The 24,301-nt window shown below is 61.5% G+C and overlaps 1 protein-coding gene across 2 annotated transcripts; it reads right to left on the bottom strand.

Annotated features, from left to right (window-relative positions):
• Window positions 1-311: 311 nt before the first annotated feature.
• On the bottom strand, window positions 312-22,663 carry PHRF1 (PHD and ring finger domains 1). 2 transcript variants are annotated; one of them, XM_061160489.1, is made up of 18 exons: window positions 22,535-22,663; window positions 18,789-18,904; window positions 18,396-18,494; window positions 15,153-15,367; window positions 14,532-14,615; window positions 13,016-13,134; window positions 10,435-10,532; window positions 10,017-10,192; window positions 9,483-9,609; window positions 6,776-6,903; window positions 6,156-6,337; window positions 5,685-5,804; window positions 5,102-5,256; window positions 2,036-4,522; window positions 1,685-1,905; window positions 1,236-1,505; window positions 1,025-1,153; window positions 312-633 (listed from the first exon to the last, which is right to left on the bottom strand). In XM_061160489.1, the coding sequence occupies exons 2-18, from the start codon at window positions 18,880-18,882 to the stop codon at window positions 490-492; spliced, it is 4,848 nt and encodes a 1,615-aa protein (XP_061016472.1). In that variant the 5' UTR covers window positions 18,883-18,904; window positions 22,535-22,663; the 3' UTR covers window positions 312-489. The 2 variants fall into 2 exon arrangements, with proteins under 2 accessions (XP_061016472.1, XP_061016478.1); XM_061160495.1 differs by having other exon boundaries at window positions 1,685-1,842.
• Between the last annotated feature and the right edge of the window lie 1,638 nt (window positions 22,664-24,301).

Genomic DNA, 24,301 nt, shown 5'->3' with positions numbered 1-24,301 from the left:
GGCCCCTGGGCACAGCCCTTCCTTCTTCTACTTCAGTGAAAGCTCTGGCCACGCTTTAGAGCCAACAAACTGCTCGGCGTGCACAGATGGCCCCCCGTGCCGCTGTGCCCAGGGCTCCACCTGCTGTGCCCAAGGCCTGTTTCGGGCTGGTGGGAACTGCCAACAGGGAGGGTGCCCCCCGGGAGTGGGGGAGCCAAGTATAAACTCGAGCAAGTATCTGTGAAACACAAGGGAGCAAAAGGCTGACTAGGGAAGTGCCCCGCCCCAGGCCCCCCCCCTTTCTCACCACCGTTCAAGTACTGAGCCAATCAAACGTTTCTAAAGAGAATCCATTTTTGATAAATTAGAACACAATGGGAACAGTGTGTATCTATAATGTACATATAAAAAAGTCCAGTTTTAAACTACGAGCAAGACAGGTGCACAGACCACGTGTGATCACAGGAACCCTGAAGACGGGAGGGCGGGGCGTGTCCCGTTTTCTGCTCCTCAGCCCTCCGCGCCCTGGGTGGGCGGCTCCTCGCCAGCCTCGGCCCGCCGGTGTCTGCGCATGTGCCTGTACTTGTCCACGTAGGCCTTCACCAGGTTGCCCACCTTCACGGGGTTGATCTCCCCGCTCTTGCTGTGGCAAATCTGGAGAAGGGGGGGCGGGGGGACAGTGACCCAGACATCCCTTCGCACCCAAAACGGTCATGGATCATGGGGACCAGGCCCTGGGGACCCTGTGAGGGGCGGCGGGCAGGCTGACATGCGTCTGTCTGCTCTGTCCACAGGGTGGCTGACGGCCCTCCTGAGGCGATCTGGCATGTCCGCCTCTCGGGGCGGGGGGCTCATTTTCCTAGCCGTTAAGTGGGGTTAAACATGATGTTGCTCACTCTTTAACAACCGCTCACAAACAGCCGCCTTTACACCCCAAGCACCTAAGCGGCTGGCTACAGCGAGGGGCTATGGGGTGTGGCCACGAAGCCCAGGGCTCACAGGCCCCTCCCACCTCCCCAGCCCAGGGCTCACAGGCCCCTCCCACCTTCTGCACCGCCTTGCGCAGGATGTCCTTATACTCGTCCTTGGTCACCTCCCTCTTCTGGTAGAAGGGCTTGATGGCCAGCTTCACCTCCTCCACGGCCCGCTCCTGCACATGCAGCTTCTTCATGTACTGGGGGCGAGGACACCGGTGAGGGCTCGAAGCTGGGCTACTGGCCCGCGCCTGCCCCTGGAGGAGGAGCAGGGGGTCTCACCTCCTCATTCTTGGCCTTCTCTGGGGCTGGCCTGGGGGGAGCCGTCCTCTCCTCAGAGTTGTTGGCAGCAGTGGTGGTGCAAGCGTGGCCAGCTGGCTCTGAGGCTGCAGTCGGGATGGTGGACACTGGGGCCAGGCTCTGGGCCACCCCGCAGCCCGGGAGGGGCAGGCTCCCCTGGAGCAGGAACTGGACCGCGGGCTGGCTGATGGGTGCATATGGCGGGACGCCCGACGGCAGGGCTGGGCCGGGGGGCAGGCTGGGGCTCTGTACCTGGGCGAGAGTGCAGCCTGCTCAGCCTCGGCACTCAGTACCCCGTGCCCCCAACCCCCCACTTCTGAACCCAAAGAGCCCAGGCAGCAAAGGGCTGGTGCATGTGGACCTCAGTCCCAACCCAGCCCAGCCTGCGTGGCCTGGGTACAAGGCCACATCCCTCCAGCCCAGGGGCCCACCTGAGAGGGGTCAGTTGGGGGGAAGCCAGGCTCTGGAAGCACATAAGCAGGGGCAGGCGGCTCAGAGAAAGGTGCCTGCTGGAGCCCAGCCACGGGGCCCACGTCGTCAGATTCCCAGACTCCTTCCAGGGGCTTCTGTGGCCTGTGAAGTGGTGTCCCTGGGGGCCAACATACGGGGGTAGGTGTTCTGGGGCCCTCCAGGCCACAAGGCTGCCTCCTGGCTGGAAAATTTCAGAAAAGCGTCCTGGAGCAAGGACCCCAAGAAAGGTGCCGCCATCCCACCCCCATGACCAAGGCGGCCTGGGAGTCACCCAAGGATCACTCTCCGCCCCCACCAAAGCGCCTACTCACACAGGCCTCTGTCGTTGGCCGGGGCCCCACAGTCTGCCTCCTGGAGGTTCCAGGTGACCCTCTTCACCAGCGCCTTGGCCCGCAGCAGAGGGTTCTGAGAGGGGCCTTCCTCCTTCCCCACAGGTGTCCCACCTGGGGCCTCGGCACCCAGGGCGCAGGGCACTGTGGCGGCCTCATCTGCGTCCTGCTGGAGCGAGTGCTTCTCCTGGGGGACCTCAGTCCCGGGCGAGGGCTGTGCCACATCTTCACCATGGATCCGAGACACCTCCCTCCGGATGACAGCCATGGCCAGGCTGGTGTCGTGCTGGGGGCCCGCTGGCGGCATGGTGGGCTTGGGCAGGAGGTCGCGCTCCGGGGAAGAGTCCGTGCTCTCCGGGGAGGGCGGGGAACTCATGTCATCAAGCTGCATGAAGATGGTGTCACTGGAAAAGTCCTCAAAGAGGTGCCCCGCCTCCACAGAGTCGCCGTAGTCCACATCCTCCGCTGAACACTCAGCGAGCACCTCCGGGACTGGGACGGTCTTGTCGACTTCTGGCCCTTCTGGTAAGTCGCCTGCTCCCACTGAGGGTGGGGGCCCAGCCGGGGACCTGGCTGGGGGCTCCCTGTCTGGCCTGGGCTCCTCCTGGGGAGGGGGTGCTGGAGAAGCCTCTCTTGGGGCCAACTTCCGCTCAGGGGAGTGGGGGTGGGGCCGCGGGCGCTTCTCCCTGGACCGAGGGCGTCGGTGTGCCCGGGGCCGGTGTTCCGGGCTAGGGGACCTGGACCTTCGCCGCCGCCTCTCGCGAGAGCTGTGCCGGTCCCGGGGCCGCCCCCTCCTCTCCCTGGGGTGCCTGGGGGGAGAGCACTCCCTCCCCCGAGACCTGGACCCTGACCGCCGCCTCTTCTTCCTGCGGCCCTCGCGATGCTCGTGGGACGAGCTCCCAGGGCTCCCAGAGCGGGAGCGGGACCTCCGGTGGCCGCGACCCCAGGAGCCTCTGCCCCGCTCCCTGCTCTTGTCCTTCGCCTTCTTGCGCTTGGTGCGCTCGTGGCTGCTGGAGCGCTCGCTGGAGGACCTGCGGCCCCGGGCCTTGGGCCGGTGTCTCTTGGGCTGGTCCTCGCCCGCTGCCGGCGAGGCAGACCTGGAACTCCGGTCTCCTGAGCGGGACGAGCGGGAGCCCGAGCGGCCGGCGCAGTGCTCCCTGGTGGCTGCCCTCGGCTGTGGGCCTCTCTTCCGGCCGCGGGAGCTGGACCGGGAGCGGGAGCGGGTGGGGGAGCGCAGCTCCACGACCCTGTGGGTGGCCGCAGGCGGGGTGTCCGGGCTGGGTGGCGTGTCAGGCTCCACCACAGTCACGCAGGTCACCGTCCGGCCCTCGGAGCCGAAGAAGGAGCTGCGGGCTGGCAGGGCCTCCTCGCCCCAGGGCTCCGGGGGTGACGGCTGCTGTGCCTGCACGCGGGGCTCCTCGTCCTGGAGCTCGGACAGACTGGAGGGCCCCTGGGGGGGCTCCGGCTCCTTTCCCGCACCGGTCTGCACCGTGTAGGAGGTGACACAGCGTGCAGGGGGCAGTGCTGGGGCCTTGGGACTGTCCACAGAGATGGTTCGCGTGATCTCCGAGGGCAGAAGGCCCAGACGCTCAGGGCTGCTGTTGGCGGAGCTGGAGTCGGAGCCCGTGGGGTTGAAGGGGTCATAGATCTCACTTTTGAGCTGCTTTGTCTTTCTGACAGAGAAGAGGGGTGAGGGGCTCGCCCTCCTCTGCACCTTGCTGTCCACCGGCCGGAACGTGTTACAGAAGCCAGGGCTGAGCAGTCTGCCGGAATGGGCTGTGTTCCCAGGAATGTTGATCCTGAAACTCTCAAAGGTGGAGCCAACACCCTTTCCCCGGGTGGGCCCCAGCGGGCTGGGGGGCTGGGGGGTCCCCCCAGAGCGCGTGCTGGGCTCCTGCGCGCCCCGGTTGCTGGGCTCACCCTCCACCCGGGCCCCGCAGCCAGGCTGTCCAGGGCCCTCCCTGCCCGTCAGCCGGCTGATGCAGGAGCTGGGGAGCTCGACGCCCTGCCTGCTGGTGGGAACCTCGTCCCCCCGGCTGCCATCTCTCCTGATCTTTGGTATTCTGGGGAGCTCGGAGATGTCTGTCCGTCTGGGAGCTGGTCTTGGGGCCTGGCCCGGCACTGTGCTCTTGGAGGGCGAGTCCGAGCTGCTGTGTGAGACCTTCAACGCCGCAGACCCGAGAGGCAGAGAGTGCTTGCTGTCGCCGTTAAACCGGTGATCCTCACTCTGTTTTATACCAGGTCTGCTCTCACTAGACAAGGTCTGAGACTGGCCCAACCTAGGTGTCACCAAGGAGTCAGGCTTTGCCGCTGCTCCCGACAGGAGTGCAGGGACATGGGTGGGGGTGGGGGCGGCCCTGCCCGGGCAGCTGGGCCCCGAGCTCTGCGGCCCACTTCCTGACTGACGCCCACCGGCGCCTTCTGGCACTCTGGATGGACCAGGTGAGTTCCGCTGAAAAGAAACTGGCACTGAAAGACAAAAGGCCAAGCGCCGCCGGTCCCAGCGGCCCCTGTGAGGAGCGCACCTCCCCCAGCATGCCCTCCCTACGCGCGCAGTTTCCATTCCTGCTCGCTCAGCACTGCGCGTGGAGGGTGCGTCCCCTCCTGCTCACTGCACTGTCTTTATGCTATCTGTGGATCAAAAAGGGCCTGGGCCCTGACAGACCCTTGAAAACGGGGCAGCACCCCAGGTTACTACTGACTGCAGCTGTCCTCCTGCAGCTAACCTGTCCTCCACGGCCAGACCCACTCCACCCTGAAACCCACTGGGGCCCAGGTCTGTGGAGAGGGCCCTGCACTGGTTCCTGGGGCTGTGAGAACAGAGAAGCAGCTGTACTGCGGCGAGGAGGGCCAGTGGGCTACCTGGAAACCCCACCACCAACTGCGTTATCAGCAAGTGACGGAAAGGCACCTTCAGCGCCCTCACCCACTGCTCGGAAGTAAACCCTAGGGCCGCTGGGTCGGCCACATGCAGACCGCCTCTGGGACGCGTGGCCCCAAGCCCGGGCGTGTGGAGGGCAGCAAGGGGCCGCAGGCACAGCTGCTCACCTGCCTTCTTGGCGCTCAGGGAGCCATCCCGGTGGATGACGATGTCGGCACCATTCATCATCAGAAGGCTCTGGCCAGACAGGATGCTCCCCAGCAGGTCAGGGCTGGGCTCTGCGTCCACTTCCAGCTGGGGGGCCGCGGTGGGAGCACTCCTCCTGCAAGCAGACCAGGCAGGCCCTGCTGTCACAGCCCCTCCAGCCCTGGTGCCCCCCGTGCAGGCAGGGACCCCGAGGGCAGGAACGAGACCCGCCCCCCAGCAGCTCCCACTGAAGGACGGCGGGGGGGAGGGACAGCCGTGTGCGAGGCCCTTGGCCCCAGCTCCACCGGCAGGCGGGCGCGCACGGGCAGTCTGACTGTCAGCCGGGGGAGAAGGCTGGATCCGTGCCCAGCCCCCTCCTTGTCCCTGCGTCCCAGGCCCCTGGCTTGGGACTGGCCGCAGCTCTTCCTCACCCACGAGCTGGGGAGAGGCCACAAGAGGTCTCAGGGTGCCGGGTGGCAGAGTGCCCACCCGCCATGGAGTCTACTGTCCTCGGAGGCCTGCGCCCCACCTGCACCCCATCCTGTCCTGTCCCCCGGGACACACCTGGAGAGCCCCATGGAGACGGGTCTGGCTACAGGCTGGTGGGAGCGTAGGGCTGACCGGGACAGAACCCTCCTCTTGGCGCTCAGAGGGGAAGCAGGGCTTGCAGACGCCTCTTCACCGCTGGAGAAGAACACAGGCCAAAGGGCAGGTGACCCTGCACGTCCAGGCCCAGGGAGCCTCCCACCCACCCTCCAGAGCGAGCGGCCCCTCAGCAGGCCCTGTGACTCAGCACCGAACTGGGGCCCTGCGCAGTGACCTTGTGTCAGCAGCTGCCCCAGCCTCTGAGTCGGGAGGGACGGGGGCAGACACGCCGAGGGAGCCCAGAGCTCTTTTCACTCACCACCTAATGGGGTCTGAGAGCCACTCAGAGCAAGGAACTTCACAAACGCAAACCCCGAGAGTGAGCCAGGCCCCACCGGAGGTGGCATGTCCACCGGCCTGAGGGAGAGAGCCCAGCCCCTCTGCACCCACCTGTCGAAGGGGTCCAGCTCATAGGGGTCTCCAAACAGAGAGAGAGAGGCTGCCCCGATGTCGGCACGCATCAGTCCCAGAGACGGGTCTGCAGGCTTGTACACGGAGGGGGTGCAGGCTCCGCGGGCCGGCCCGCAGAGGCCCAGCGTCCGTGCGATGCGCGAACGAGCCGTGGCTTCATTCTGAACTCAGGTCAGCGGGAGAAACGACAGGGCTGAGATCCACGGCCTCAGGAAATGCCAGTTCAACTAGGAACCCACAGCACCAAACGGGGGGCAGAGGGCTGGCCGCCCCGGAGTCTGAGGGGCACAGGTACTCATCACACAAGGACCCCGCCCAGGCCTCACTCCACCCGCCTCACACCAGGAGCCTGCTACCCTGGGCACAAGCGCCCGACAGGTGGCGGCCTGGCCCCACAGGCCCCTGCGGTTCCAGGAGCCACTCTGCAGTGCTCTGAACACACCTCGCTTCAACCCCGTCTTCAGTCCACGCTGCAGAAATGTGCGTCTTTATCGGTGAATCTCCAAGTAATTACAGAGACGTTCCTTCTGTACCTCCCACTGCCCCCCCCCAGCACACAGGCCTGAGAGCTTGCCTAGTGAGACCCCGTCCAAGACTACCTTTATCTTCTGTGCTTTCCTCTTCTTCACACGACCCGGGCGTTTCTTCAACCTTGGCCCTGAGCCCCTGCTCTTTGCAGACGATCTGGATGGGGCTTTCTTTCTTCCTGATGCTTTCTTCCGTCTTCCTGCCAAGAGCACGTTGACAGCACTCACTTCGCTGTGTGCCCCAGCCCGCTGTCCCCGCGAGACTCGGCTGACTGACTGTCCACCCCACCTGGGGGCACTGCTCCCTCACTTCTGGTTACGGGGTTTCTACACGCCTCCCCACGGGGGGGGGGGAGGGGGCGGGGTGGCCAGCACACAGCGAGGACAGGGCAAGTCTGAGCCTACTCTGACCTCCAGACCTGACCACTAGAACCAGCAGGGAGATGGTCTATACCACTATGGAACAACACTTAGTCAGAAGACACAAGTCCAACAATCAAGAGTAAAGGAACCCAGGCCTCCAGCTCTGGATCTGCTCAGTGGTCTCACCCTGAGGAGTGCTCCCAGAGGCTGGGAAACGGGGGACTTCACGGTTCGTTTCCAGCAAACACACCGAGGACGACCCTGCACAGCCAGCAGCCACCTGGTGCTCTGGGCGATGGCAGGAGCCCAGGCAGCCGGGGGCCCTGAGGCCGCACTGCTCCTATAGCCCTGGAGCAATCAGGAATCTCAACCCAGAAGTGGGTTCCAAGGAAGACAGAGATCCACCCTCGTGACTGTGCGGTGGAAGCGTGTACACCGAGTCTGGGTCCCTGAGTCCATGATGAAGCTGAGAGCCCTACGCATTCTCCACTGGAGGACGCTGCCCAGCTCAGGGATAAGAACTAGTCAACACAGGAGCAGGCCCGGTGCCAGTGAACCCGTGCCGGCCTCAGAAACCACGCTCTGCAACGCGGCCCGTCAGGAGGGAGCCGCTCCGCTGTCTCCTCAGTAACTCGCAGACAAGAGACCAACAGAACTCCACCCACACCTGAACCAGCCTCGGGCCTCCAGCCACTCAGGAGGCGAGATCTGCCCACCAGGAGACCCCCTTGCTCCACCCCATCAAGAGGACAGAGACACGTGACACGCAGCCCCAGCACAGCACAACGCTTTGGCTCCAGCTCCACGTAAACTACTTTAAAATTCCATCACATTTGTGACACAATTAGAACTTCCGATGCTGACAGGCTGTGTCATGAGGCTGTGGAATTACTACTCATCTCCTCAGGTATAACAACGGCCTCGGGGTTAAGTCAGAGGAAACACTCCCTCTCTTCCAGAAACATGCTGCAAAACACTTACAGGTAAAATGAGGATGTGCTTCAAAGTAACGCAAGAGGAGAGGGGGACACGGCCGGGCCCTGGGGAGAAGGTGACGGGGCCTGTGCCCGTGTCCCTCAGCCTCCACAGCTGTGACCACACCTGCAGAGACGTGACAGCCGAAGTACAGGGGGCTCAGGACACGGCAGAGGCGAGCCCGCCTCTCCAGGTGCTGCAGACGAAGGGTGAGCTGCTGGGACTGAGATGTGAGGTCATGGATGTGAGAGTCAGGGGAAGACAGGTGAAGCGGAACCTCTCACCTGAGCCTGCAGTTCAGGGATCAGCGTGACCTCTGGGTACAGAGAACCATGACCGCCCACCAGTAGCCCTCAGGTCTCATCTCTACACCCAGCCTGTCCTCTAAGGAGGCCTGGGAGCGCAGGAAGACGGGCCTGCGAGCTCCAGGACACGCCCAAGATGCAGGACGTGAGGACCAGCCGGGCAAGAATGCGGTGCTGCTGCAGGCACAAACTGCAGCTGGGAGCGGGGTGGCCGCCTCTGACACGGCCCCTCCCACGCCAGCCGGTCTCCTCCTCTCTACCGAGCCAGAGCGGCAGACACACCCACCCACGGGAAGGGATCCACACAGCAGCTTCACCGCAGAACAAGCCAGACACGCAGCACAGGCAGAGGGACAAGCCGCAGCACGTCCCTCATCAGGGAACAGAAGTGAACCTACACACCCGCCACATGGAACCCCAGGTCACTGCTGGTGACAAACCAGAACACACACTCAGCACCTCCCGAGCGAGAGCCACGGACGCAGAGAGAGCACCGACAGCAGGGCCCGGCTGGAAGGCTCGCTGGCCTCACTGGGAACCACGTGCCCAGAGTGGATGCACTTGTCACGGCAAATATGTCTCAATAACACTGGTTTTCAAAAGGCCACAGATTGTAACCCACTCAATGAAACAGGAATCCATGTCTTCTGATTCACACAAGTAGTCAAGCAGGAGGGCCAGCTCCTCTACGGAGCAGAATTCTGACCAGCAAATACAGACAGAGCACAGAGCAGGAACCGCCAAGGATGCTGACCTTCTGTGAAAGCTTCTGCCTGGGAGAGAGAAACCGAACTTCCTGGGACAAAGTTACCAAGACTAACACAGAAAAGGCCCAGAAAATGTGAACAGCACTGCAGCTGCACAGATGCTGAATTACTTCAACGGTCCCCACCCAGGGAAGCCAGGCACAGGGCTGCCCGGCCCAAAGGAAACAGCACCAACCTTCACATGGACCCTGCGGGCTCTTCCTGACCCACTCGGGGAGGCTGTGTCATCTGATGCACACTCGGGGTGCTGCCACACCAACAGCCCCCCAACAGGGCATTCAGAGGGACTAACCAAACCCAAACCCCAGGCCTGCAGGGCCTCGGGCGCAACAGCAGGGACCTCGGGCAGCCGGAGCTGGGAACGCCTACCTCCCTTCCTCCTGCGGCGGGCAGGGGCGCGCGGCCCGGGGCGCTGGTACACGGCTGTGCTGAGCCCGGCAGCCACGGCTTCAATGGTCTCGTCCAGCAGAGAGGACACGAGGTACCTGGGGACGCGCTGCACGGCACAGGATGGCGGTCGGGGGTGGAACCACCTCAGACCTCTCGGGGGAGCCTGGGGACCCCGAGCCCCCGGAGCTGCAGCGACAGACATCAGGCTGCGGGGGCTCCCGAGTGCCCACGGGGAGCGGGGTCTGGGGAGGCCTCCTGACGGGCAGGTCGGGCATGAAGGCAGGAGGAGCGCTCCTGGGCCTTGAGGAGAGTGGACCATGGGCCTTGGCAGTGGGGTCCTGGGCCCAAGTCAGCCACGAAGTCCCTCAGCCCTCCGGGTTCAGCACTACAGCCCCCGCGGGTAACGGCGCTGCCCAGCACCCCTGGGGCCAGCTCTCGGCTACTGCTGCCGCCTCAGGCCCCCTCAACGTTGCTCCTTGCACACAGCCAGCATGGAAGGCCACAGGCACCCACCTGGAACCTCCTGGCCGTGGAGATCCGGTTCCGGTTCACTGTCGCTCGCACCCTCTCGCTCTGCCGCGTCCTGGCGATGGCCCGGGTCCTCCCCGTGCGGGGCCGAAGCCGGCTGGTGGTGGGCACCACGTCAGCCAAGAGCAGGGAGACCTCCTCCTCACTCACGAGACCCGTGTCTTGGAAAAAAACACCCTGGGCTGATGCGCACTCCGCCGTGCCCTGGCCCTGGCAGGGGGAGTCGGAAACGGAAGGCAGGGGGCACTGGCCTGGCACCTGGGCCCTCAGAAGCCCCCCCGCCCCCACACCGGAGTCCAACTGGAAGCCACTCCTGCCAGACAGCCCGACGCCATCTCCCTGGGCCAAGGTGCCCGCCCCCATGGGAAGGGTCTGGGCTGCCTGAGAGCAGGCAGCACGTTACCAGCGGCAGAAGCGGCCCCGGGGGCAGCACATTCCGGACAGAACCACTCATCCACAGGCACCTCCTGGAGAGGGGGGTCCAAGCACTCCATGTGGTACCTGGGGGACAAGAGGGTGTCTGAGCCTCACGACGGCGCCCCGCACGTGGTGCTGTGCCCTTGTACCCCCCATCCAACCCTAACCCTGCAATGCGACTGCATCTGGAGATGGACCTGCAGGGGTGGTGAAGTTAAGTGAGGTCACCAGGGTGCAGTCCAGGCCCCGGGACGGGTGTCCGAGAGCAGAGCGGGGACACAGAGCCTCCCTCACCCCGACAGCAGCACTGGGGCTCCGCCTGGGCTGACTGGGATGCCCCTCACGAGGACACGGAGCAGGCGACTGTGCCTGGAGCTTGGGACCAGTCCGCTCCCTTCCCTCTCAGGCATTCTGGACGGCCGGACCTCCACCACAGGCCTCGGGGCATCTCTGCCCTATGGAAGGACCCCAACAGCTGCTCAACTCTTCATGGGTCATGTACTATCTGAAACCACCAAACTGGCAGCTGGATGGGTGGTACCCACCATTCCTGGGAAGTGGTCTCCAAGGACGCGGTCATTAGGAGGTCCTTTCCCGCCCACCACCATGGAGGTGGCCCCGCGCCCCCCAGCGCTGAGGAGCTACACCCGCACCAGTTCTGCACAGTGACATCTGCCCCGCGGGGGTTCCTGACTTGTCCTGAGGCGAGCAGCCGGGGAGGAGCCGCCAGCGCCAGCACCCTGAGGACTCCAGACAGCGCCGACCACACGCTGCACACCCGAGCCCGGGCTGGCCGCTGCTGCAGAGTCTCCTGCTGCTCCCAGCTCTGCCCTGTGTGAGGCCGCAGGGAGGCAGAGCCTGCCCCGACCCCCAGGCTGGCCCTCACCCAAGCACCCAGTGGGCGGACGCACAGGCCGACCCCCAGCACCAAGGAGCACCCAGAACCCAAACTAGATTTCAGCCTGAGAAATCCCTCTGACGCAGTCAGGCTCAAGGACACCACCCAACACTGAGTGGCAGTGTCTCACAAAAACGTCTCCAAAACTGAGCGCGGTTCAACTGTGTTCTCACCACCGCACCCCAGGATCTTGGCGCAGAGGCTGGCGGGGGTGGTGGGGGCTCCACCTAGCCAGTCTGCACCCACAAATTCCTCCAGGGAGAAGACAGCTGCAGGCTCAAGCCCAGGAGATGCCCATGGCCACTCCTCAAGGAGGCCTGCAGCACTCACACATCTACAGGAACAACCCCCTCCCACAGTGACGGCATAGCCCTGGCGTGGAGAGGTCCCCACCCACGAATAAATCCCATTAAGTCAAACACAAACAGGGGGAATCCCTGGTGGTTCGGTGGCCATTTCACTGCCAGGGCCTGGGTTCAATCCCTGATTAGGTAACTAAGATTCCACATACCCCGTGGTGCAGTCCCTATACCCCCAAAGAGGTAAAAAGCTTAAAGAAAAACTAAGGCTTGGCAAACGAACAGCCCCACCTGGGACTCCCCAGTGCCCCAACATCCATGAGACCGCCAAAAGACACACAGGCTGGTTTCAGGCTCACGGAAGCCAGAGGCAAGGCTGGTAACCATGCCTACGCCAGGACCAGCCTCTCCTTCCCCTGCGTGTGGCCTCCCAGACAGCGTCCCGCAGTTCCAGCCCCTTCCTGCTCAGCCACCTGCACTTGGGAAGAGAATGCGGTCTGCCCCACGTCCCACGCTCACGGTACATGATGGCAAAATCTGTGGGCTGGACACCAGGGCCCCAGTTCTGCCCTCCAGATCCAGAATGACAACAGGCTCAACTTGACGCCCCCAGACACAGCTGAGCTCTGGGGCTGCCGCGGCAAGCACGCTGCGGTCAGACCTCCGGGGCTGTCACAGGACAGGATGCAGCCGACAGCCGTGAGGAAGGAGGGAGGTCCGTGTTCTTAGTCGTGTAAGCCCTGAGGAGGGCCCTGCTGCCTCGGGGCAGGGAGACGGCAGGAAGCGGGCCCCAGCGGGCGGCCCAGGCAGCGTCTGCTCCACCCCACAGGCACCAGCCTTCCAGGACCCACGCTGCTCCAGAGCGAGGAGCGCGCCTGACAGGAAGCAGGAGCCCCTACCACGTGGAGGGACGACAACCACAGGCTGCCGCGGACACAGGGCACAGCTCAGGTGGAAGCCCATCCTGCCTACCCGCCCGGCTAGGGGGGCTCCCCACGGCCTAGCCTTGCACGCTGGGCGGATCCCGCTCAGCCCACAGCCCGCGTTTCCTGCGTCTGCCCTCCATCCTGAGGTGTAGGGTGCACCTCTGCAAGCAGTCTCAGATGATGGCTGGGAATGGGGAGGGTGTAAACGGCAGTGAGAAGCAGCCGCAGGGAGGGGTAGAGGGGATGGAGCACGTGAGCTGAGGCCAGGCCAGTGGGTGCAGCGGCAGACGCTGGGGTTCAGATGACCTGTGGGGGCTCCCGGCGCCGAGCACAGCCAGGGAGGCCTGTGGGTGTGATGCGCAGAGCAGCGGCCCACAGACTCCCCTCTAGCACATCAGGGGGTTCCACCTCGGAGCCAGGCCAGAAAGACGGGGAGGGGCTCACCCAGCATCGCATCCGTCACAGAGCAACAGGCGGTCCTCCCGGTCGCTCCGGCCACACACCTCACAGAAGGTCGGGTCTTCATCCTCGTCCTCCCCAAGCTGGGCACTCTCCACTGGAATCTGGGGACAAGAGCACGCTGAGCAAACAGCAAGCAGGATCCAAGCCCCAGAGCCATTCGTATCATCGTAAATCGACCCAAAGCAGATTCACTTGCACGGCTTCTGTGGGCCCAGGGGCTCTGAAGTAACACGCACGTGGTGGTTTTAGCATTTTCTAACCATTTCAGGACAGCGAGCCCTGAGAAAGAAACTACTCAATGGAGAACAAGGTGTGCGCTGCCGAAGGACCCCAGGGCAGAGTGACAACGAGCCAGCCAGGCCTGTGGGCGGTGCTGCAGAGCGGGGAGGCGGCGGGCAGACGCGGACCCGGGCCTCTAGTGGGTGCGGCCCGACAGTCACTGCTGCTGCCCACAGTGCCGCCAGCACGCACCATCTGTGGGGGCGAGCCGCCTCGGTCTCCTGCCCCAAACCCCACCCCGAGGAGCGGCGTCTGCTCCTCCCTCCCCGCCGTGCTCCCCACTTTGTTCCCGCGCCAGGCGGGCACTCAGGGCCTCCCCGCGCCTCCCGGCTCTCTGCCGGATCCAGACCTGCTGGTGTGAGGGGCCCTGCACCACCTCTCCCTTCCCGCAGAGGACGGCTCAGGGCCCGCCCTCACTCACAGGTACTTAAGCAGAGCCGGCCTGCAGGGAAAGTGCCTGCACTCCCGCGGCCTCTGGGCAGGACAGCAGAGTGCGGGCGGGCACAGGAGGCCGTCCCTGGAAGGATGGGGGCTGCGGTCACCCACACAGACTTGGGAAATCTGCATGTCCAGAGCGGAGTCCCCACCGCCTCTGGCTCCACAGTAAAAACAAAAAACACATCTCCAGCTGCAACCAACCCACTGAGAAGACGTGCGGCAAGTCTGTATCAGCGATCGTCTCTGACAGCACCCTGAGGCTTGCAGGGACCTCCCCGACCAGGGACGGAGCCAGGGCCACGACAGTGAGAGAAGGGAGTCTTAACCACCAGGACACCAGGGAACTCCTTCTCTTCAGACTTTCTAACTCTGCTCCTCAACAAAAGGAGACTGTGGAGGCCCCAGACAGCAAGGAAGACACCTGTGCTCAAGCTCTCCTGGTCCTGCCCTGTGCCTTCAGAAGTCCGGTCCCGAGAGCTGGCCGCCTCTCCCAAGTCGGGGTCCACCCTGACCTCCCCCCACTGTGGCTGCCATGGCTCAGGAAGGAAGAAGCTCAGAGATACACAAGAGGCGCGTGGAGGGAGGGGAGGGAGCCCGCACTGGCCAGGCACACGGCACCACCTCCAGCCCAGGCTTCAGGTCCACAGCTGCAAGTGGCATTGCAGCAGATTTCTCACATGTACACAACCAATACTTCAGGAGAGCAAAGTGCCTTTTGAAGGCAGCTTTTCCCATGAGATGCGGACCAATGTAATACACATGAGGGGGCACCTACACTTACCTTCTTCAAGATTTTACCGCCAAATTGAGCTCGAATACAAATACATTTAAATATAATTCGATCAACTGGACAGGAATGGGCATTCTGTAAGAAAAATAAAAACTGTATCATAACCTTGAATCACTGTCACTGTTAACACCACCTCAACACAATTTCTCTTAGGAGTCAAGAGTTACTTTCACAAAAAAGAGCTGCGGCCACTCGTCCTTGGACTCACCCTTCTTTGAGTTCTTTCACAAAGTTCAGAAGAGGGGTGGGCAGTGCTTCCAGAGCTCACCCTGCAGCACCCATGACCCCCGTGTGCACTACTGCTGCGCTCACGAGTCAGGCCCCGTGTCTGTGAGCTGACCCCTCAGCACACACCTACCAGCCAGCTCAGCCATGCAGGCTGCCCTGGTTCTCCCGGGATTTCTGGCCACAAACCCCCTCTTCTCGTTCTGTGCTCCCCAGAGTGAGCTTCACCAGCCACCCAAGGGCCCAAAGCGCGGACAAAACAGAGACCAGGCTCGGACAACACCTGGGGCCCCCCAGCCCCGCCATCGAGCAGAGACCCAGACCACCGAGAGGCCGGCCAGGGGCTGGTCACCCACACAGAGCCCAGCCCGAAGAAACACTGTGCACCTTGGACCACTCCACGATGCAATCGAGGCAGAAGTAGTGGGCGCAGTTCTCGGGTGTCCCCACAGCCTGCTCCCTGAAAGCATTGAGACAGATCGGGCAGCTCTCAGAGTCGTCATCAGAATTAAATGCACCACTGGCTTCCAGCGTTCCCTGAGTATCTGCCGCTGCTGCTAACGTGTCCATGTCGTCACCATCTTCCTCAGAGTCCTCGGAACCTTAAGAGGCAAGGTTACAAGTCTGTGAACTGGAGCCCAGGAGGCACGAGGCCCCAGCTGCACTTGGAGCCGAATCAGAACCCCCACAGGAGGCAGGCAGCCCCCAGGGGTCAGCGGGCCTCTGGGTGCAGCTTGGCGGCCTCTGGAGGACACCTCACTCCACCAGCACCTTCTTAAAGCTGTCAGGGAGCTGCCACCTACAGGGAAGGCGTCTCCTCCAGGGCTTTCATTTTTCTTTCCTCTGGGACCAGAGACCACAAATTCCTAACCAGGCAAGCTGCACACCACAGCCCTTATCAACCTCCAAAAGGTTCCGAGGCCATTCAGCTTCAACACAGCAGTCAGTATGTGCTTCCGTTTTCTCTCCCCACTAAACTCCAGTAAATAAAGATACAAGTCAGAGTGACACGGGACAAGGACTAGAGGCGTGGTGGGCGGGGTCCTCACACACCCGAGACCCTGCTGTTATGTGAGGTGACCACACATGCTGGAAGAGCAGTTTTCTCTGGCTGCTTGTACTACCCAAAAGAACAAGGGGTTGATGCACCCTGTCCACTGAGGCGTGGCCTCCAGGACCTGAGCGAGGAGGAGAGGGGGTCCCACCCAGGCAGAGACAGGACAAGAGCCCCACACTGTGGGGCCTGAAACCCAGCAACAAGCCGGACCTTGGGGGAGGACCCTGAGCCTAGATGAGAACGGTGCCTCTGCGACCCCTTTATGTCAACTGGGCAAGACCTGAGCAGAGGACTAGCCACTGGTATCCGGACTACTAACTACACTGAGACACCAAGTGTGCTATTCTCAGCCGCTGTGTTTGTGACAATCTGTTACAAAGTAAGACAACTAAGCTGGGGTCCACAAAATTCTGGAGAGTGGTTTGGCGCAAATCCGTGACTGGCTAAGGCCGAGAGGGCAGCAGCAGGTGGAGCACGAGAACCAGGTGCTCTGGTTCTTCCTCCAGAATTCCAGAAGATCAGGAGCTGAGGGGAAGGCAGAGAACTGGCATCTGAGGCCACCAGACCCTGTGGTGCCCCTGAGGGCAGCGGCCACCAGCAGTGAGGCACTGAGGCCCTGAGCCAGCCGCCCACCCACCTTGTCCCGGAGCTGCGGGATCAGGTCCCAGACAGACAAGGGCCCAGGAGGAGGAAGGTGCAGACACGGGTGCCAGCCCAGAGTGGCAGCTGGTGGCACGTCTGCAAACCCGGGTAAGGTGAGGGCAAGGGTCCCATGAGCAGGGCAGGACCACCGGGGAAGAGCTGAGAGTGACCTGCGGCGAAGGGCCGCTTCGCGAGGGGCATGCTGAGCAGACCAGGAGGGCGCGTGCGCACCACCTGGACAGCTGGTGAGGCGGCAGGTCAGAGTCCTAAGTTCTCCTCTTTCATCATAAGACTTGAACAGACAGTATGTTTCTACAGCTGAAAACTGAGCAAACAGTGACACAAGCAAGTGACTTTCAGGAATCAACACTATGGCAAGAAAAACAACAAGATGGGTAGAAAGAGCTACGTGCAAGGGGGCTCGGCCGACATGAGACTGTGAGGGTGCAGGTCACGTCTCTGAAGGCAGGCCCTGCAAGCCACCTAGGTTCTCACCAGCTGGAGATCCCCTCCTGGCCCGCTTGTTTCACAGACTGGCGCTAGAGAATGCGGGGTGTCGTGGTGGGTCGGTGCCCCTCAGCTGCAGCCGTGGCCTCCAGGTGCCTGCCCTCCACTGGCACCTCCTCACCCACAGGACTCCTGGGACTCGGCTCTGTGCCAGCTGTCCCCCCAGCACTCTCCTCGCCCCACGTCCACCACCACCCCGCTGACCCTCCTGCCCTCCAGATCACAGCTGAGACCTGTCCTTCTGGAAGCTTCTCACCAACCCAGGACCAAAGAGCCCGAGCCCATTCCCTTCTCATGATGTCCCCTAAACACACCCTTGGCATCTATCACCCTGACCTAACTGCTTCTTTACACGCTGTCTCTGCCCCAGACGGTGAGCCCCTGCCCGTCTTCCAGCCCCCTGCACCGAGCCCCTGTCCACTGGCATCCAACAGGCCCTCTGATCTCTGCTCCAGGGCTGAACTGACAAGGACCTCATGTCCTCGGTGCCAAGCCCCAACTCCATCTGCAAAAACAAGTGGAACAGCCCCACTGTGACCTGCAGATTCAACCCAGAACCGCCTGTTTCTGCAGAGAAGTAAAAAATCTAACCCTGGGATAACGTGTCACCAAGGCACCCAGGGTTGCAAACTCACGCTGCTCCTTCATAAGCACTGTCCCAAACATGAGGGGTTACCTCTCTGTAACATTCTAATGCTCATATCCACAGAGATCCAAGGACTGTGATAGACCAGGCGGATGCCTCAACATCCATGCAGGTCCCAGCAGCAGTGTTGGAAGGGAAGCAGTGGTGAGCCAAGCTCCCGAAGCCCAGCGCCACATGGGGAGGGGCTGGGCGGGACAGTCTGGGGAGCCCACAGGCCACGCGCCAGCGAGGGCGGCCAGGAAGGCAGTGCAGTGGGTGCATGGCACTCGGGGCAGGACATGCGTACAGCAAAGCTCCCTGCACCAAAGTTTGGAGGTGCAGACTGAGAGCCTCATAAGTCATCCCATGCCTCTGCCGGCTCTCTCAGGAGTCTGTCAAAGAGCACGGGACCCAGGGCTTGGCCTACCCTTGCTCTGTAACGGGCTCCGGGCCCACTCTGCCCGCAGGTCTGTCCAGCTGCACGCTCCCTGCAAACGCCCTTCACGCTACTCCCTATTCTCAGGCACTTTACCCTCCTGCTGTCACCAGACAAGAAAGAGACCTATCCACTGTGTAGTCAGCCCACATCAACACGAGCCAGCTGCCCAGCTGAAGACAAAACCCACCGCAGGGGACTGCCAGAGAAGGTCACTGTGTTAGGCAATGTCACCCTGACAGCTCACAGCCTCAGCTGGCAGGTGTGGTGAAGTCAGCAAGCTCACCAAGGCTGTTTTGTAAACAGCAACCCCTGTCACGGCGCGAGGAGACTCGGGGGCCCCAAGGACGTCCGTGCTCTCACCAGATCCATCCTCCAGGTCCCCGTCTGCATCCTCCTCATCGCTGTGCTCGCTGCCCGAGTCGTCCTCAGAGGCGCCACTGTGGGCATCACTGCTTCCTTCTAGAGCAGCAGGGAGAAGCACAGGCCCGAGGGGCAGTGTCACAGCGGAAGCAGCAAAGAGCAGGGCTGGGGAGAGGATGTACATCTGCCAATAGGGCTCCCGGCAGCACCCTGCCCCCGGGTCAGGGCAGTGAGGGTGAGGTGGGCAGGGTGGAAGCTTTTGCTGGATTTAAGAACATATTTGTATTGACTACGTCAAAAATAAAGCCCAAACAATGTGCTACTTGTGCACTTAAAGGGCAAAGCGTGAATGCTCACTCCCCACTCTGGGCGGAGGGGCGGGGGGCGGCTCACCAGCATCGCTGGCCAGGGCAGCAGGACAGAGTCTTGGGTGGCCATCAGGCCCCGGGCTTCGGTCCACAAGCTCGTCCAGGCTGTCGTCATCCATCGCTGGACATGGGCGTTCAGCTCTGGAAGAAACCAGGGTCAAGTAAGTCCCTTCTGTCCCAGGCTTTGCATTAAGCTCCCCCGCAAGAGCGAGCGACAATCACTACACATCACCCTCCTGATGACACGTGTCCCCGCCACACCATATGAGACAGAATTGGCTCAGAATTGTGCAGGCACACACAAGAGACTGGCTCCTGTCTACAGAGCCACATTCACAGTCAGATGCCAACTTATAACAAACCCAATGTAGCCTCAGATCGGCCGTGTTCTTGTTCAGGCACCTGCCACACCTCAACACTCCCCAGGTACCTGAGGCCAGGCTTGAGGGAAACGGCTTATCACAAGCTGAGGCAAAGCGGGGCTTTCAGCAGAGGATGGGCGCCAGAAGGTCCAGGTGCCAAGCTGGCCCTCTGCCCACACTCCCGTGGGATGCCCCCCTCAGCAACGGCTGGCCAGCCCAGCTCCGCACACCTATCTCCCACGAGAGGCCATGGGCACCAGCTGGGGCTCCTCTGACCTGGCCCCGGCCCCTCCACGGAACACGGCCAAGTCACCTGCCTACCCAGGAGCAGCATAGGGCCGTGGGGAGCAGGGGTCAGGCTGCCATGTCCACCTGCTCCTGGGCTCCTGATCACCAACTGGGGGTGCCGAGCCTGCCTGTTCTGCAAGGCCACTGCCAGGGTAACGGCGAAGACCGAGCCCAGTGACCTCACAGACGTAAAGGGACACAAGCACCCTCCTGCACCAGGGCCTCTGACTCTGGTCTCCAAACAAGGGCTCCTTGTCCATCAGGGCTACTCACTTCCCCAGCGCCCCCGAGAAGAGACCCCTCCCTGTGGCACAGTGCATTTCTGAGTCCAGTCTGCACATCTAAGGAGCAAGACTGGAGGGATGGAAGCAAAGCAAGAACCGGGGCAGGAGGGGAGGCAGACAGCAGCGAGCCCAGAAGCCAGGAAAGCTTCTCCTCCCAGATTCCGTGCAGGCTTCTCTCCCGTGGGTCACACACCGCACACTTCACGTACATCAACTAGCACCCAGGGCAGGAGCTATCGCCACCACCACCGCTGTACAGATGCTCCCAAAGAATGGTCCCTGATGGGGCTGAGGCCAGGGCCACAGCCAGGGTGCCTCACGTCCCAGACAAAGCATCAGGCTCTGGAACGATGTCTTTTAAAACAGTGAGGGCATGTTAATTTCACTAAATCACCACCTGCCAAATGATGCGTCTATCTGGAAGTAGTCAACTGAAATTATGAACCCCCCTAAAGTCACCACCTTTTTTCTACCTAGTACCATAATGGTGAGAAAATCAGTCAGTCCTGCTAAACTAAGGGTCTGCACTCCCCTGCTTGGTGAGTCAGCAACACGGCAGGGACCTTCGCTATCTTGCACCTGAGCGCCGACCACAACCCCTTCTGGAGACGCACCGCCCACAGGATTGGACGGTGCCAGTGCCCATCTAGGAGCACGGCACCCTCCTGTGCGCAAGGAGGTGGCAGGGCCACTGCAGGTAGAGGACCTACAAGCCTCAGGCTGGACCTGTGCCCAGACTCCACAGCGCCACCCTAGGACACCTGCTCCTGTACCTACCTACCCTGCCTGACTGCGTGCGGCGTGGGTCCTGCGTCGGGGACGCTCAGCCTATGAGGGGGGTCAGTGTTCACACCCAGGCAAGTACCAGGGCAAACTTCAGAAAATGCAACCCTCCAAGGAGACCACAGAGCATGCTCAGGGACGGTTCACTCGCACAAGGTCAAAAGCACAAGGAACCTCTGGCTTCTTCCTCAGTAACTGAGACTGAGGCCTGCCTCAGAGCACTGTCAGAAGAGATCAGTGTGGCCACGATGGGGTCTGGTCCACGGGGACTTGCCAGAGACACCAGCTCTGGAGTGAGGCTGACTCCCCATGTCCCTGCACATGTGGGATTTAATCCCTCAAGCCCTGTGTTCTCCCATCACAGCCAGGGAGGACACTTTCCAAAGGCCGCCCAACACCCCTCTCCCTTCCCTGCATGGTCACACATAGTACCTTCTGGCAGCACCCAGGAGAAGAGCCCGGGAGTCTCTGAAGGTACTTCCCAGACCAAGCAGCTGTGCAAACAGAGATCAACATTAGGGACCCCTGGGAGCCTGTTTCTCCATGAGGAGAAACACTCAAAACACTGTGGGAATGTGACCCTGGCTCAGGACCTACTGGCCCCAGTGGCAGTCCCAGCTCAGATGTGCCTGCCCAGATCCACTATCCCCACCTCCGCTCGCACGTTCCAGACCAACGTCCAGGAAGCCTTTTCTGCAGGAGACACCACGGCCCCTCCCAGCTGCTGGCCACCTCGGGCAGTGCCAGCAGTGCTCTATGGCTTTCCTGCTCAGTCTCCAGACTTGGGGGAACCAGGGGAAAATTTAAACAAAAAGTAGTATTTCCCTCTATCTTCAAATCCAGGGACTGAAAGCACCTTTTATCCCAACTAAGGACCCCAAAGGCTTTCTGGTGTGGTCATTGGCAGCTGTGCCATGACAAGAACCTGGGTGCCTGTCCCCAGGCCTTGAGCAAGGGTGTTAAGTCCAATGGCTCAGGTCCAATGGGCTCGAATCTCATTTTTCATTCATCATCTGCCAGAGCGGCTACAAGACCTTGAAACTGTAAGCTGCAATACAAGTCAAAAAGCGAGAGCCCACCACCACCCCCTCCCCCCCCCCCAAAAAAAATTAAGAGTCCAGTAAGGTCTTGGCAGGGTTGAGAGAGACACCAAGAGTCCATTACAGTGGGCTGCTGGGAGAACCAAAGTCAGGCTGGCTCTGTCAGGGCCGTGCCACCAGCCTGGTGCAAAAGGAGAACCAGCTATTGTCATTCTGACTCAACATTCTTTCCCTAAGGAAAAACACCAATGGTTCAGGGAGAGGGAAGGAGTGTTAAAGCCCCAGTCAAACCTCACTTCAGCCTCAGGTTCTGTCCAAGTGACCAATGGCCAAACCGTGGTTCACCAGGTGACTACTATTCTGTTGTTGCAGAAGCAAGAAGAGCATATATAAACGCCAAAAAGTTGACAACGATGTAACACAATCCTTGTTACAAAGAAAAAAGAAAAAAAAAAAACCATGGGCCGGAATCAGGGCTTAGGTTAACAACCGGCCCTGGCTCAGCATACAGCAGCTGTGTGACGTTGGCAAATTACTTAACATCTCCAGACTCTAATCTACTTATCTGTAAAAACAGGAAGGCCAATACCTACTCCTGACAGACTGCTATGAAGACTACGTGAGTTAAGGAGCGGGAGACCATCCCAACAACCACACGGGCCTGTCGACACACAGACAAAACAATAAAAGCAAAGAGGACGAGGAACTGGAGACGAGTTAGCAAAGGGTCACACTCCGCTCTCTGAGCGGGGAGAGCGACAGCAGAGGGGGCGGGTGCCACAGGACGAGGCGGAGGTCTCCTCGCCGCCCGGGAACCCGCCTGCAGGCCCCGGGTCGCCCGGCCTCTGCGCGAGGCCTCCAGCGCCTGCAGGAGACTGCCGCCACCCGTCAGCCCGGGGCCTAAACAGCGCAGGCCTCGCACCGCCGGGCAGGCCTCAGACAAAGCGCGCGGCGCCCGGAGCGGCCCTCCGGCTGCGGCGCTCTGAAACCCGGGATACCGCGGCCCGCACGTACCCGGAACCGTGCGCCTCGCCGGCCGCTCCCCGACACTCGCCGCCGCTGCCGCAGCTGCCGCCACAGCAAGAGGCACAACTAGGCCCGGCCGCCACCGCCACTGCCGCCGCCGCGCGCGCTCCTTAACCCGGAAGTACATGGAGCCGGCTTCCGGGGCTCTCCCGCCCCTCCTGTTGGTGGGTACCATTGGGACGAGGGAGGGGAGGAAACGTCTTAGGTAGAGGAGGGCGCCACTACCTGAGCTCAGGTATCTCGAGACCTTGGGAACACTGTTTAATGCGTTGTTGTAGTCCAGACAGGCCAGTCTGTTGGAAGAACTTGAAGAGTCTAAACCCTCGCCTGTGGGCTATCCGAGAGGTACTCCCCCGTCTGGAATGTGGTACAGTCCAATCCTTGCTGGACGCCCGGCACACCTAGCGCCCCGCCCCGCGCGGTGGCTCCGCCCACACAACTCCCCCCGCCCCCCACCCCCATCTCTCAGACCCCGAGAGCGCGAGCCGAAGAGAGCTTGCCCGGGTCTGCCTGGCGGCGCCCCCGGCCGAGCAGCTTTGGGCCGTCCGTTCACGCCACCGAACACTTGCGGACCCTGTGCGCGGGCTCCGCCAGGTGCTGGGCAAGGACGAGTCCCCAGCCCAGAGTCCCGCCGGGGCCGCACGCAGTAAACAGTGAAGCATGTGGATGGTGCGCCGCTCGGTGTGTGAGAAACGGATTCGTGCTCTGACAGAAGAGCCGAGTCCCGGACTCGGGAGCCAGGAGGACTCGCCGGTGGTAGTTAGTGGGTGAGGAGGGACCTGGCCGATAGGTGCTGGCGGAAGGGGCAGCTGTGGGGAGCGCGCGGGCAGCTGCCGGGACCCCAGAAGGGCGGAGCCCCACGGGCTGGGTGGGGGACAGACGCTGGCTTCTAAGAGCCCCGGGCGGCGGCGGCTGCGGGTGAACTGGGTGGGGCGGGCCGCGGACCAGTAAGAAGGCAACTTCAGTAACCCTGCAGCCCTCAGGGCCCACAGAGATGTAGGCTCCGTTGGGGGAAGCGAAGGTGCAGGAAGCGATCCCCTTCTGGTAGGTTATGAAGGCAGAACCTAAGGGATAAAAGATGCTCAACATCACTCCTTGTTAGAAAAATGCACGTCAAAACTACAAAGGGGGAAAAAAAAACTACAAAGGAGTATCACCTCACACTGGTCAGAATGGCTATCATCAGAAAATCTACAAACAATAAATGCTGGTAAGGGTGTGGAAAAAAGGGAACCCTCTTGCACTGCTGGTGGGAAGGTAAATTGACACTGCCACTATGGAGAATAGTGTGGCGATTCCTTTAAAAACTGGGAATAAAACTACCATATGACACAACAACCCCACTACTGGGCATATACCCTGAAGAAACCATAACTGAAAAAGACACATGTACCCCAATGTTCATTCCAATGCTATTTAGGAGGCTAGGACATGGAAGCAGCCTAGATATCCCTTGACAGATGAATGGATAAAAAAAAGTGGTCCATACGTATACAGTGGAATATTACTCAGCCTTAATGCATCTGAGTCAGTACTAATGAGGTGGATGAACCTAGAGCCTATTATGCAGAATTGAAGTAAGTCAGAAAGAGAAAGATAAATATCATCTATTAATGCATATACATGGACTATAGAAGGATGGTACTGATGAACCTATTTGCAGGGCAGCAAAGGAGACGCAGACCTAACGGACACGGGTAGGGGGAGGACAGGGTGGGACTAACTGAGAGAGTAGCTTTGAAACATATACATTAT

This window comes from Dama dama, chromosome 2 (genome assembly GCF_033118175.1).
Source record: "Dama dama isolate Ldn47 chromosome 2, ASM3311817v1, whole genome shotgun sequence".
Classification (NCBI taxonomy): Eukaryota; Metazoa; Chordata; class Mammalia; order Artiodactyla; family Cervidae; genus Dama; species Dama dama.
The sequence above is the reverse complement of the archived record's forward strand: the minus strand, read 5'-3'. Positions and strand labels throughout refer to the sequence as shown.